Below are 15,721 nucleotides of genomic sequence, written 5' to 3' on the forward strand. Positions count from 1 at the left end.
CCTGTCCCCCCTAGAGGGCACCTTTAGTACCCTTCCATCATAGAGGTCCCCTTTGAGCGATAAGCATGACCTAGTGGACCCCCTGAAGGACAGTCGGGCACAAAAAATATTTGTTATTTGGACTATACTACTCGCTACCAAAGCTGTCCCCCCTGAGGAACACAACCTCTGAAACTATAACCAAGAGCTGGTGGGGATCTTGCCCAGATATAACCACCAAGGAACCCCATTTTCAAAACTAATGAAGGACCTCTGTACGCTGCTCCATATACATACCCTGAGAACTTCAGTCTACCATCTGCAGCTGATGGATTGTAGAAAGGTTTAACCGACCCTCAAGGCTATGATAGGGGTGTGTGGGACAGGAAGGATTGGGACACCCTGCTACCCTACCTTATGTTCACTATCTGGAGGTACCTCAGGCTCAACTGGGTTTTCCCTTCGAGTTATTATACGGGTGTCACCCTGTGGCTCACTATCTCGGGCTCAGCAGCGGGAGAAGATTAATAGACCTGCTCAGTACCGAGAACTGGATCGCCTGTGTCACCCTATTGTACGGAACATTTTGGACGAGGGCCAGAGAACCTATTACAATCGCCAGGCAAAAGTCCGCTCAGTTCAACCAGGGATCAGGTGATGTGTTAGGTACCACGGCGAAAGCAAGCTTCTGCCGTGCCCTATGTGGTGAACCCTGCTCCTCTGTCGTCATAGCTAGAGGTTAATGTTTCTTTTACCTGTAAAGCAGGTTAACAAAAGGGAACCACACACCTGATCAGAGACCAATCAGGAAACCGATTTTTCAAGTCCAGGGAGGAATTTTGGTGTGTGTCTTTTGTTCTGGTCGTCTCTGCTCTAGTGCTCTCTCGCTCTGAGGAGGATCTCTCTACTTCAAGTTTTCTAATCTCTCTGTTCCAAGTGTAAGTACAAGGTAGAAACAATAGGTTTTTATATTGGTTTGTTCTTAATGAGTGTAGTTTGCTGGAATGTGTTAATTTGTATTTCTTTTGGATAAAGGCTGTTTATCATTTTCTTTAAGCAAATACCTGTATATTGTCAACTTGTCGGTCTTTGTCTTTTTCTCTTCTTTTTCTCTTATTTAAGACCGTGTTGGATTTTTTCTAGTTAGAACTCACCAGGGATGGTGGGGAGAAGGAAACGAGGGGGAAGGAAACTCTTTGTGTCAGAGTTGACGCTTACTTTGCAGGGACTCTGACTGAGGATGAAGAACTTGACTCTCGTGTTTGCATTCAAGGACTTGAAACAGGGGTACATTCCAGGGCATCCAGGAGGAAGCCTGGGAGGAAATTAAAGGAGACAAGGGGGGGTTATCTCCTTTGTTGTAGACTCAGAGGCATCTGAGTCTTGGGGTCCGGAGGTTCTGGGGAACCAGAGCTGCACCAGACACTGGAATCTGGCTGGTGGCAGCCTATCAGATCTAAGCTGTAATTAAGCTTGGGTTTCATGCAGGCACCCACTTTTGGACATAAGGTTCGAATTGGATTATGCTTATAAACCCTACAAGGTCGCAGCGCAGGATCTGAAACAACAACAGTTTATCACATCAACCTTCTGAAACTGGATGCACAAGAGGCATGCATAACTGTCCAAAAAGACCCTAACTAGGAAAACAAGCCTTGCCACAACAGTAAGGTGTCTTCCCGATTTACACCAGACCAGAAGAACAAGATGTCTGAGATGATCTTCCGGACCAAGATGGTTCTCGACAAAACCGGGTCAAACAACCGAGACTTATCAAAAACACACATTGTGCAACCTGGGCCAGAAAACAAGGGCCTATCGTGTGCCTGCGGCACCAAGGAGGAATAAAAGCAGAAGTAAAAAAATGCTGGAGTTGGGATCAGTCGGAAGCAATCGCCACAGTCACTGGTCCAGCGCCAGTCGGCGGCACCCAACCTGACGGCACCACAAGGTTTTGCCATGACTGTCCAGTTGACCTAACGAGTTTCCAGTGATGCCGTAACCCATACCTCACATAGATGAGCCTATACTGGACAGGCTGGGTACATGCCGGTACTTGACTCTCTAGGATTGACAAAGGGTACTGGCGATTCCCCTGAGGAAGAACAAAGGAAAAGACTGCCTTGCTCCTACCCAGGGTCTTTATTCCAATTGTCCTCCCCTTTTGGACTCAAGGCGCCTAAGCTACTTTCCCAGCGCACTCATGGCACATGCTATTACACCCGATGCTAGTTATTGCTCGGCCCCTACTTCGGACGACGTGTGTCATTTTCATACTCCCAGATGGAGAACCCACCTAGAGAATTGGAGGCAGTTTGCTGCCTCATCAGGCGAGGGGGGGCTTGGGCCTTACAGCAAACCTGCCAAGTGCGCGTAGGTTTTACGGAGGCCAATATCATGGGCACTTGTGGGAAAAGTCTAGGTAAAAACCCCAGTAAACAAGTTGGAAGCCAATTCCAAAATTGGGGCCTAACGCACTCGCAAGAAAAAGTCCAGACATTCTACGGTGCCTCCAGTCTGCGCTCATCGACCGACATTTATCCCACTTTGCACAACGAGCAACCCTGACAGCATAGTAAAGCCCGTGTACTAGATCTGGTAAGATTGGTCTGCACACAGGCGAAGGAACGCATTCACAAGACCTAAGACTGCCCTCTGCATGTAACCCTGTGCTGATAGCCTATTCACCAGGAGTTTTATCTGCAGTATGGATGCTCGCAAGTATTGGTTGGGGCCCATCTATTCACAGAAAGTTGGGAAGGAAGCGAACACCCAATTCTCTACCCTCGTAAGGAAACTCCTTCCGAGGAAACAAAAATATGACAGTAGCTGCCGGGTCGAGTGCTTTCGCGTAAAATGGCCATGGAATCATTGCGTACTACTTGCTCGGGTCAAAGATTTGTCCTCGTGACACGATCAAGCCCCTCTTCAATAGCATCGTCACCGTAACAAGAAGAAAGGATACCATGGGTGGTTCTATATCCCTCCAGACTGTGCAGCTGACACTCCGGGCAGGACGCACAGTGCCTCCGCACTTCTTCATGTACTCCGGGCCAGAAGAACCGTCATAGGACTCGTGCCAGGGTCTTCTCTACCCTCAAATGGCCCCCAAAAAGGTGACTATGAGCAAGACTTAATATAGCATTCTGGTGTTTTTGAGGTACTAGGATCTGCTGTATCTTCTGCCCTTGTGCTGGTGCAACCCGGTATAAGAGATTCTTGTTCGTTATGAAGTAGGGTCCTGGTCCCTGGGTTTTCCCTTCCATGGGGACCCCATCTATTTCAGTCACCTCCTTACTAATGTTGTTGTACCTTGGGTCTTCAGCCTGGTCCCGTCCAAAATTTCCTCTCCTGGGGCTAATCTGCCCAAGATCTAGGGGCCCAGTCTCTGTTGCCTCTACTGGTTCAGAAGCGTTAGGATGGGGGTCAGACTTGGGAGCTTCTCCCTCCTGGGTGGCCTCCTTTTCAGCTGCTTGGGTCCGCCTACCTACGAGAGCGACCCTCTGATTTTGACTCAGTATTCGGGTTCCCAAGGCTTTAGCTGCTCTCCTTTCCCTTTTTGACTTTCTACCCTGTCTGGGAATGGAAAATAAGTCTGGGGATATTTCAGAGAAGACTAGGGGTTGACAGTCTACTATGGAAGCCTCACTAACTTCAGGGTTTCCCTTTTCCTCCAATCCTCCTACTGGGAGTACGTTTCCAAACTTGGGGAAGTCCCTCCCTATAAGCACCGGGTATGGGAGTTTAGGGACTACACTTGCTGCTACCTCAGTAGTGTTCCCCTGAATTTCTAGTTTTACTGGGATGGTGGGGTAATAACCAACTGTGGGGTAATAACCAACTTATGGATGCATGTTATCCCCATACGCTTAGCCCACAGCAGCTGACTACACTTCACGAGCTTCCCCGAGTCAAGCGTGATAGCACTCCCTGAATCAACCAGTGCCGTGGTCTCTATCCCATTTAGCTTTACTGGTCTGGTATACATATGTGGGGTTAGTGAGACCCCCACAAGGTGGATTAGGGAACATGGGTCTGCCCAGTTCCCCAGGTTACACGGCATTGGCTCCTCAGCATTGGGACACTGTGCATCTATATGTCCCCACTCCCCGCAGGCATAACATCTGTTTGGAGCCCTCGGCATTCCCTGGTCTCTTGGTCTGGGCAGTCTAAAATCATGATCCTCTTCTCTCTCAGTGCTCCGACTCTTTGTGGCTTCTGGTGAGCCTTCAATCCCTCTCTTTCTCCACCTGGGCTCTCCTGGTGGCCCCATCACTCGAGCTCTAGGGCTTGGTGCTGCTAGTTTAACCCGGAGTGCCTCTTCCTTAACTGGTCAGGTCAGCTCCCTCGCCGTCCTTCGCCTTTCTACCAGTGCAACAACCTCATCATAGATGGAGGATTCTTTCTGGCTTACCCAGGCACGAAGGTCTGGCAGTAGCCCCCTATGTATTGGTCGATGACCAGGACCTCTAGTATCTCTTCTAGACTCCTGGACTCCATTCGCAACCACTTTCGTGTGAGATGGATGAGATCATACAATTGGGACCGCGGGGTTTTGTTTTCCTGGTACCTCCACTCGTGATACTGCTGGGCCCGCACTGCAGTCGTTACCCCAGATCTGGCCAGGATCTCTGCTTTCAGCTAGGGGTAGTCTGCTGCAGCCTCTTCAGGCAGATCATAGTAAGCCTTCTGGGCCTCCCCACACAGGAATGAGGCAAGGATGCCAGAGTCACTGGATCTCGAGGCCAGGCCTCACCGTAGGGCTGTCCTCTCTTATTATGAGGCCCGAAGGTATGCTCTCAGCACTCGCATGTCATTTTCTGCAGCCAATGGCTGACCCGTATGATTGCATCCCACATTGCTGGCGGCTCAGCTTCTGTAAGGGTCTTTACCGTGGTTTACAGTTCTTCGCGAGGACGAGTAGCTCAGTCTTGGAGAAGCCTGGTCCATCAGCAGACACGATTAGCTCTTGCTGCTCGCACAGGGGGCTGCCTCCGTTGGAGGTGCTGTAACACAGGTAGCCTCCTGCGGGCCGCTGTAGCTTGTATCAATGCCGCGATAAGTATCCATTGTGATGGCGAAAAAAAAAATAAACCTGCTGCTTCTTTTTGTTTTTTAAAATCACCCTCCCTTCTTCTGCCACAGTGTGCACACCAGAATCCACCCCCTGGACACGCATGTGACAGTTCCTCCTCTATCATTGGTGCTGTCCTGCACTTATTGGGCAGAGTTGCTCACCGTCATGTAGGGCCCCGAGCAGTCTGGGTCACTCCTCCTGTGTCTGATCAGAGTGGGAGGTTTGGGGGAACTGGGCCAGCCCTCTACTTCCAGGTTCCAGCCCAGGGCCCGTGGATCCAGCTGTCTAGAGTGCCTCCTGAAAGCTACATGACGCACACCCTGAGCTAACTTCCCCATGGCTCCTCCAACACCTTCTTATACGGGGGAGCGCTCGAGAGACAGGGGACCTTCCCTGGTGTTGATAATGCGGTACTCCTTATCCCACGCACACCCTCTCACTCTCACTCTCACGCTCCTTGCTCTTGCTTCCAACTCCTCACACCACTTCCCCTCCTCTTGGCTCCCCCTGCCGACTGAGTGAGCTTTCTTTTAAACCAGGTGCCCCTGATGAGCCCTGCCCGGATTGGCTGCAAGGTGGTCGAACACCTGTCCTGCTTAAATTGGTTCTAGCAAGTTCCTGATTACTCTAGTGTAGCCCCTGCTCTGGTCACTCAGGGAACAGAAAACTACTCACCCAGTGACCAGTATATTTGCCCTCTACAAGACTCCTGTACCACACTGGTTTGGGTCTGTCACACCTCTTATGCATCATCCAGCAGTTTAAAGGAGCTATAGCAGAAGGAGAAATCCTTCCCTTTCAAGAAAAAAACAAAACTTGTTTGTTCTGCCCTATTTTCCTTCCTCTTCCATTTAAAATAATGGATTTAGGGGTGTTTCTTTTTAAACTATCACAGAGTATGATAGTCATTTGGCTTCCCCCACACTCCTTGCACTTCACTTCTTCCCTTCTCTCCTCAATCTTAAGAAACTGAACTGGGAGTTTTAAACCAGCTCCCCAGTTCAGGAGTGCCATCAGTAGGACTTCAAAGGAAAACCACCACATCCTCTCCTATTCTAGCGAATTTATTTAATAAATGGCTGAGTTGCATTAGTTAAACTATAAGCCACTTGAGGCAGTAATCATCTTTTTTGCATGTGTTTTCACAATAACTGATGCAATGGGGCCCTGATCCATGACTAAGGTTCCTAGACACTACCACATTACTACTAATAAATAATAAGTAAACAGAAGTTTAGAGTTGGGACCTGAACTGGAAACTGATACGTTGTCAGGTTCAATTTCTTAAAAATGGAGAGTATAAATGCTAGAAAGCAAGCCAAGTCTGACAGGTATAAATCAAGCCACCCTGACCATATAACTCCTGAGCAACCCCTACTAATTCTGCTACAATGGGGTACCTTTCCAAGCTCTCTGTATGTAAGTGCCTCCAAATCCATCCATCCATTGTCTTGTTCATCCCAGAATCATCCATATTCCTCCTTCCCCTCCATTATTCCAACATCAAAATCCATGCTTTCTCCCCCTTGCCCTTTTTCTTTTTCTAACTTGGAGCTCAGTGTTTGGATCCAGCCTCCCAAATTCACAATAAACATAGGCTGCTGCCACATTGGGTTCACTTTAGACAGAGGCTGGTCTTAGGAAGACCCATATGTTTCTGTCAGATAGGGTTACTATACATCTGTATTTCCCTGGACATGTCAGACTTTTTATTTCTTAAATCGCTGTTCAGATGGAATTTTTAAATATCTAAAAATGTCTGGGAAAATACAGATGTATAGTAACCCTATCTGACAGAAACATATGGGTCTTCCTAAGACCAGCCTCTGTCTAAAGTGAACCCAATGTGGCAGCAGCCTACGTTTATTGTGAATTTAGGAGGCCTGACTAAGAGCCAGAGGGACCTGCTAGAGGGCAAGGTGGGAAATTCCAGTGGGGCTTACCTGGGGCAGCTCCCGGGAAGTATCTGGCAGGTCCCTCTGGCTCCTAGGGTCAGGTTGGGTCGGGGTAAGGGGGAGGAGGGCTCTTGGCACATTGCCAGTGCCTGCAAGTCCCGCCCCTGCAGCTCTGATTGGGCAGGAGCAGCACGCGGAGCCCTCCTGCCCAATCAGAGCTGCAGGGGTGGGATTTGCAGGTGCCATCAGGGCACAGAAAGCCCTGTGTTCTTCCCCCGCCCTCCTGACTCAATCCTTGAGCCAGAGGGACCTGTAGGATGCTTCCCGGGAGCCACCCCAGGTAAACACCACACGGACTCCCCACCTTGCACCCCAGCAGGTCCCTCTGGCGCTTAGGATCGGCTTGGGTTGGGTTGGGTTGGTGCGGGGCAGAAGGCTCTCTGCGTGCTGACAGCGCCTGCCACCCCCACTCCGTGCCTCTGGCAGCTCCCATTGGTGCTTTTCCTGACCAATGGGAGCCAAGAAGCTTGTGCTTCTGGTGGGTGCAGCACATGGAGACCCCTCGGCTGCCCCTGCGGGGTGAAGAGGCAAGCGGTGAGCCAGCAGCGGGTGGGGTGGTGAGTAGGAGAGCAGGGGGGTGATGGTGAAGAGGTGAGCAGTGAGGGAGCCAGTGGCTGGCTGGCGGGCAGGTAAGGAGGCAAGTGGCTGATGGGGAGGGTGAAGAGGCAAGTGGCAAGCCAGCAGGTGGGGGATGGTGAAGAGGCAAGCCACGAGGAGCCAGCAGTGGGTGGCGACCCAGCAGCAAGTGGGAGGGGTGTGTGTGTGTGTGTGTATGAAAAGGCCAGGGGTGGGCAGCGGGGGTTGAAGAGGTGAGCGGAGAGGAAGCCAGCAGTGGGTGGGTGGGCAGGCAGGGGTGAGGAGGCAAGAAGCAGCGAGCCAGCAGCAGGCGGGGGTTCTCGGGGCAAGCATGGGGGTTTCTGGCAGGGGAGTGAGAAGATGAGTGGTGGGTGGGAGGAGGCAAATGGTAGGTGGGGGATTGAGGAGGGACGCAGCAAACCAGTGGGCCAGGGGATGAGGAGGGGTGTGGTGGTGGGGCCAAGCAGAGATGGGCGGGACCTGGGGAAGAGTGGAGGTGGAGCATGGGAAGGGTGGGAGTGGACTGTGGATGGGGTCAATACCCCCCCATGGGGTGTCCTCTTTTTTGAATGTTCAAATATGGTAACCCTATGTCAGACCATTGGTTGCAAGTGGATCAGCCCAGCTGGGTGCGCGGCATTGGTATTTCATGAAATGGGAAAAGGCTGCATGAGCTTATAACAACTGCAGACAGGACCAGAATGAATTTCAAGAGGAAAACAAATGATCCAGCAGTTAAGCAGGAGCTTTGAGACTGTGTAGGCTTGTGGCAATGACCTTTCCCTCTGATGAAATAACAGCCAGGGGCCTACTAGCTATTTCAAATACATATTCCCATATAGTGCCCGGGTCTGGGAGCAGACCAGATGTCCAGGCAGTCAGAGAAACTGGCACACTTGCTTGTTGGCCTACTCTAGTCCTAGAGAATTAGAGTAGATGGAGAATATAGCCTTTGGCTGCGTTTGTACCCAAAGCCTATATCATTGTAAAAAAAAAAGGAAGCAGAAATCTTAAACAAGTTATGCTAACTGCAGGTAAGAGGGGATTGAGAGACTATAAAAACAACAAAGAAAAGATGTTTCTAATATCTTCCTTATTTTTCCTTTATCTTCCTCCTATAAATGATTTTTCATAATGGGATGAAACATTACCTATCCTCTCCAAACAAGGATCTCTTAATTTTTTTAAATTATACTTTCAAGTCATACTCTAATAGGAATAAGCCACTCCAGAATATTCACTGGGTGATTATTGGTGCACTCTACCTTCAGCACATTGCTTACAACTGGCCCAAGATGGGCCCCAATAGCCTGTTAGTGGATACTGTTGTTGTGTCCTATTGCTAAATTCCTTGACTTTCTCAGAATACATGATAACTGGCTATGGTGAAACTAGTTCACTGAGCTCAACAATGAAAAACTTCATGATATAAAAAATAAATTATATGAGTGAACTGATATAATTTCAAAGGGGAATAAAACCTTTTGAGAGATGTGATTATGCAGGTAAACTATTATGGGTATTATGGTAGTGCCTAGAGGCTCTAATCAGTGATCAGGGCACTGATCAGTGTGCTAGGCACTGTACATAAGGTAGAAATCCATCTCCGTTACATGGTAAATATCAAAGAAAAATATACTTGCCTTCATCTTTATTCCCACATTCATTACCACATTTCACTTTATAGCCATGAATAGGGCCTCTTTCATTTGGTGGTGGTTTCCATTTAAACCATACACTTGTAGAAGTTTGGCTTACTGGACCATCTAGTTGAGGTTTCTCTGGTTCTGTTACACAAAATGAAGGAAGAGGGAGTAACACTTTTTTTAATGCAGAAAATATTTTTCAAATTATAGAAGCTCAGCAAATTTGAAATGAAAAACATGTATTATATGCTAGCATTTGAAAAATACTTGCTGCAATTAAGATATTATTGGATAGTAGTGCAAGAGACTAGCAGGAGATACAGTTGTGAATAATAATGCACAACATTTATTGAACTCTAAGCCATTTTACACAAATATAGTGCATACACAGGCTGTAGAAGTTGCATAATTTACAATGCAAACAATGACAGCTCAGAGAATAAGCATGAATTTTTGGAATCATCACTATAGTGTGGCAAAATATTAAAGGAATAGGACCAACTGGAGCAGTAGTTTGTGTGGGTGACTGACCGGAGCAATAAGTACATACATTAAAATCACATAAAAAGTAAAGCAATTTAAAATATCTGAGAATAAAAAATAGCTGAAATTACAAAAATCATTGGATGATGTGAGTATTCTTGTGTTCTGTTGGAATCTGGTTTTTTGAGCAAATTTTGCTCATTGTAATTGTACTAGGCAATGTGAATGTAAAGAATTTATACCTATGCGGCATAATACTGGGAGGAGAATCAGGAAGTCCATTCTCAGGATTTCTAAAATGTGTAAGACTGATGCAAAATGATGATTTAGCAGGATGATTCATAACAACTGAAAATTACATCAGAGTCTACTCTCCAAATAACGGGACTTACATAAATGGAAGAAAAATGTTTAGTGAAGTGATCTGGAGCCTAAAATTACCTAGGACTTCAGCCTACAACAAGAAAATGTACCAGTGGCATCACAAACAGATCTCAGTTCAAATCAATGGTGTTGACCTAAGTGGCCATACATGTAATGGGAGATCTGCTGCAGACCTATGAAATTATCTGAGGAAATGGTAACAGTGTTTAAATTATAAACAATATTTATGATGCACAACATAGTCTAGTGCAGGGGTGGGCAAACTTTTTGGACCGATGGCCACATTGGAGTTGCAAAACTGTATGGAGGGCTGGGTAGGGAAGGCTGTGCCTCTTCAAACAGCCTGGCCCCCGCCCCCTATCTGCCTCCTCCCATTTTCTGCCACCTGACTGTCCCCCTCAGAACCTCTGACCCATCCAACCCCCCCTGCTCCTTCTCCCCTGACCGCCCCCTCCCAGGACCTCCGCCCCTAACCACGTCCCGGGATCCCACTCCCCATCCAAACCCCCCCTGCTCCCTGTCCCCTGACTGCTCTGACCCTTATCCAGACCCCCAGACCCCCACCCCCTGACAGCCCCCCCAGGTTTCCTATGTTTATCTAACCCCCACTGTTCCCTGTCCCCTGACTGCCCCCAGGACCTCCTGCCCCTTATCCAACCCCGTACTCCCCACTCCCTTATCATGCTGCTTAGAGCAGCAGGAGCTCACAGCCCCGCCTGAACCAGCCACACTGCCCCTGCTGCCTGGCAGGAGTGGTGGGCCAGAGTACTGGCAGCGTAGTGCGCTGAGGCTGCAAGGGAGCGGGGTAGTAGGGGAGGGGCCGGCGGCTACCCTCCCCACCCAGGAACTTAGGGGCTGGGCAGGATGGTCCCGCAGGACGGATGTGGCCCGTGGGCCATAGTTTGCCCACCTCTGGTGTAAGGGGTAGGTCATTGTATGGGGGGATCAGGAGACCTAGATTCTATTCTCAGCTCTACCACTGACTTTATGTAACATTTAGCAAGTCATTTTACCTAGCTGAGTCTGTTTCCCTTCTGACTTTTTCAATGCCTTGTCTGTTTAAATGGAAGGTTCCTCTTGGCAGGGACTGTCTCACTTGTTTTTTTGTACAGTGTCTAGCACACTGGTGGCCCTAGTATCAGGTGAAGCCTCTAGGCTCTATCATAGTACAAATAGCAATAATTAGAGCTGATCAAAAGCTCTAAAAGTAGTTTTGTTGAACATTTAGGAATTTCAATCTTGTTTCATTTCGAACTATTCAAAATGGAATTGTTTCTTGTTTTATGAAAAAATGTGATTTTGAATAATATATTTGTTTCAGAATCAATATAGAAAATATCAAAATGGTTTTCAACATTGGCTAACAATCATTTTGATAACCTTTTTGATAATGTTTTCAATGGAATCTGTCAACAAATTAGATCTTCCAGGGTGGATTTGGTTTTTAGATAAACAGTAACGTTTCACATCCCACAAAAGTCCAAGGGAGTTTAGATATGAAGTTCTTGGTTTGAGCCTAATGTCTAATATTAATTAATTCAAAATAACTATCTCATAAGCCCAATGCGTCACCTCTTCCAGCCCCCATATCTATATCCATTGACCAGTTTCCTTGCCAGTTCTGCAGAAACAAAATTGTTTTCACTTTGCAGAGTTCAAAATGTACCAGTTTGGGAGTAGAAGGAAGAGGACTGATATTTTTCATTTTTTGAAATTTTATTAAAATGAAAGCTTATTATTTACATTTCTTGTCTTTTTTGAAAATCGGATTTCAGCCATTTTTGAAAGGAAAAAGACAAGGAAAAAAGTAAAGATGAAAAAATAAAAAACAAGAAAAATGAGAGGAATAAAAGGAAAAAGACAGAGAGGGGAGAAGGAAGGAAAAACTAAATTCAGAAAAGAAACACAAAGATGAAAACATTTAGGTCAAAAAACAAAATACATATTCTGTTTTCAGATTGTCAAAAATTTCAACCCTCAAAAAATTTCAAAAATTCAAATATTTTTCATGAAAATATTCTGTTGCATAAAAAGGCTATTTTAACCCCTCATCCCCCCAAAAAATGTTTAAAATATTTGACTTGCTTTACAATCCATTTAGCTGCTAAGATGTAAGAACCTACCACAGAAAGGCTCTTCTTTTAAAAAAAAAAAAAATTAAATAAAGGTAAATATTATACTCACTTCCATAATCTGTTGTTATATTTGCCATATCTTCTTTGATCGTTTTGTTGGTTTTAAAAAAGATTTTTGAAGTACAATAATAACGAGTGTTGGCTGACAGACCTATCAGCTCTATACAGGGATTTGAAATATGGTTGACCAAGCCTGCATTAAAATATGGAAACTTATTAACATTTTCACAGGACCAAATTCTCTCGTTATTACTCTATGTATTTTCATCTCACTGTTGCTAATTTACAAAAGGCAAGTAAGCACACTAGTTACAGCACCTTCAAATTAATGCAGTTACACAATATCCACTTCATTTTTTAGACTAAGAACGCCATTTTGCTCTTATAGCTTACATACATGTATCTTTATTCCCTCCACATTCAATCTGAGGCCAAAAAGACGTTTGCTCCAATGAATTCTGATCAGACATGATTCTAAATACACAATTATGCACCAGCCTCTTCCTCAGTGAACACAATCAAGACAATTGTGGATAGTATTTTAATTTAATTTTAAATATATATATTTTCAAATATATCCAGGGAGATTTTTAGTTTTCGATATAAAAAGAATTCATACCATTCCTTACATGCAGTAATGCACAAACCTCAAAAGTCTGAAAGGTTCAATAAGGATAAAAGCCAAAATGTCTATATGATTATTCAAGCTCTTTGAGACCAAGCTCATTATTCATGTCCTGTCCATCTGCTTCTTTCCTCACAACTCAGCAAGACCATGTCCCTTCCTTTAAATTCTTCTGCTCTTAACTCTGTTCTTCCCTTTCACCTCCATGTACAACAAGCTCTTTGTCAGTTCCATAGCCTGCATGATCTCCTTTCCCTGCAGTATTTCAGAGTGGACCTCTCTGTAGAGTAGTTTACAAGGAAAAGGCAAAGACTGGAGAATAGTTTCCAGAGGCATTAAGGACTGGTGCCTACCTCCAGCTTGGTTTCTCACTATGCTTAGTAAGCCATAGACGGGATGGCTGTGGCTGTCTGCTTTTTCCGTGTTGAATATCTTGGAGGGCAGGGAGAGGAATAGATTACCAGCGCTATACCCATTATTACTATTTTGGGAAATGCCTTAGCAGGCCTTTTCATCTCCCTGCTGGATGTAGTGGATCCCTCTTTCTGCAATATATTGAACTTCTCTTTATCAGTTGGGTACCTTCTCCCTATTGTTGTCATGAGGGATTCCTCACAGGATCTCTCTCAGCTGTCAGCAGTGGGCAGCAATCATCCTCCTCTTACAAATTTTATTCTAAATGTGCATATTGTGCATATTTTATCTTCACTATCCCTTTCTTACCAAATGATGAGTAGGAAAAATGTAAGGACAACAACTCTTTGAAAGAGGTATACCTTCTCAATGCTCTTCACCAAACACACAATTGTATATGTCATTTTTTAAAAAAGTATCTATCTATGTAAGAATAGATAAGAAACAGGTATGAATCAATATGAGAGACACAAGGTGGGTGAAGTAATATCTTTTATTGGACAATTTTTGCTGATGAAAAGTACAAGCTATCAAGCCTCACAAAGTTCTTCCTTGAGTCTGGGAAAGATAACCAGTCTCCAAGCCAGACACAAAGTGGGACAGATTGTTAAGCATAAACAGTTCACAAATGTTGTAGAAGACCACTTAATATGAACAGAGAAATTAAAACATCTGTAGTCGTATGACAATGGAAGGTTAGTAGGCAGCAGAATGTGCTGCAAAATGTTATATTAGGCCATGCAATTCATGTCTGTATTAAGTCCATGGTTTTTAGTGTCTAGTAGAGTTATGAATTAAGTTTTCTAGCTCATCTTTTGAAGGCATTGTACAGATGTCTTTTGAGTACAAGGACTAAGAGATCAGATATGGAGTGACCACTTTGTGAAAAGTGTTCGCCCACAGGTGATAGGGCATTTTTGTCTTTTAACATTTCTCTGTGCAAGTTCATTCACAAGCATAGTGATTGGTTTCACTCACACAGTTGGTGGGGCATCTGATGCCCTGGATGAGGTATGACATGTTGGGATAGGCAAGAGTGGGACCTGTGGATCTTGAAAAGGTCTTGATCATTGTAGCATGTGCTGTTCTGGAAGAGTCTGGTGAGTTGATGTATCCTAGTCTGTGGGGACCTTGCTTTTGATGATGAGCTTGGCGAGGTTAGGGGTTGTTTGAAGGCCTGAAGAGGGTGTTGGGAAATATTTCTTTCAGGATGTAGTCCTCATCAAGTATGGTTGTAATTGTTTGATGAAACTCCATATTGCTTCCAGTGTTGGGTGGTAGGTGACAAGTAGAGGTGAGTGGTCAGTGGAGTTTTTTTCCCTGTATTGAAGCAGGTTCTCTAGAGTATTTGGGTGGTCTGTTTCATGATGAAATCTCCTTCTCTGGTGGAGTGTCCTTGTTTAGTGTAGGCAGTTTTAAGTGTGTTAAGATATGTATCCTGAACTTTTCTTTTCAGAGCACATTCTATAGTTTCTGAGTGCCTGGTGGTAGATAACGTATTTCTTGGTGGTTGCTGGCTCTGTGAAGATAAGTATGATGGATCCATAGGTATTTTTGTATATACTCGTCTGTAGGGTTCCATTGCTGAAGTTGATCACAGTGTCCAAGAAGTTGATACTGGTGTGGGAGTGTTCTAGAGAGAGTCGAGTGGGTGGGTGGGGTGGCGGTTGAAGTTATGGTGTAAATCTAGGAGGGAGTTTAGGTTGTCTGTCCAGAGGATGAAAACGTCATGGCTGTATATCATTGGTTTCATGGGACATTTTTCTAGAAATTCTTCCTCAAGGTGGTCCATGAAGAGGTTGGTATATTGGGAGCCATTCTCATACCCATGGTTTTTCCTACAGTGTTGACAAAATTAAATGTTGTTATGGGTAACAATGAAATGGTTGAGTTTGGGTATGTGTTTGGGGTGGATTTATGAGCATTGTCCCTATTATTTTGTAGATATTTGGAGCAGAGAGTGATGCCATCACAGTGAAGGAATTTGGTTTATAGGGAGGAGATATCCATGGTGGCAAGAATGGTATTCTGAGGGAGGTGATTAATATTGCAGAGTTTCTGGAGGAAGTCAGTTGTTTCCTGGAGGTAACTGCCCTTTGTGTGATGAATGGTTTGAGGATGGCATTTATGAGTGCTGATATTCCTTCTGTAAGACTGTTGTGGCCAGATATGATGGGGCTGCCTGGATTCCCTTGCTCGTTTATTTTGGGAAATATGCAGAAGGCCACTGGAGAGTGTTCCTGGGACATGAGGTCGTAGACATTCTCTTAGAGTTGTTTGGGAAAGGGCTTATAGACTCATAGACTCATAGGTCAGAAGGGACCAATATGATCATCTAGTCTGACCTCCTGCACCAGGCAGGCCACAAAACCCTACCCATACACATTTATAACAACCCCGAACCCATGACTGAGTTATTGAAATCCTCAAAATTGAGATTTGAAGAC

The 15,721-nt window shown here is 45.5% G+C and overlaps 1 protein-coding gene across 5 annotated transcripts in view; it reads right to left on the reverse strand.

Annotated features, from left to right (window-relative positions):
* The window catches only part of PTPRC (protein tyrosine phosphatase receptor type C), a 124,432-nt gene that overhangs the window by 43,514 nt on the left and 65,197 nt on the right, over positions 1 to 15,721 (reverse strand). For all 5 annotated transcript variants that reach the window (XM_032786235.2, XM_032786236.2, XM_032786234.2 and 2 more), the window contains 2 exons: positions 12,285 to 12,428; positions 9,231 to 9,374 (listed from right to left, as the gene is read on the reverse strand). In XM_032786235.2, the coding sequence (XP_032642126.1) occupies positions 9,231 to 9,374; positions 12,285 to 12,428 (288 nt within the window). The remainder of the gene's footprint in view (positions 1 to 9,230; positions 9,375 to 12,284; positions 12,429 to 15,721) is intronic.

The sequence above is a fragment of the Chelonoidis abingdonii genome, chromosome 7, assembly GCF_003597395.2.
Source record: "Chelonoidis abingdonii isolate Lonesome George chromosome 7, CheloAbing_2.0, whole genome shotgun sequence".
NCBI lineage: Eukaryota > Metazoa > Chordata > Testudines > Testudinidae > Chelonoidis > Chelonoidis abingdonii.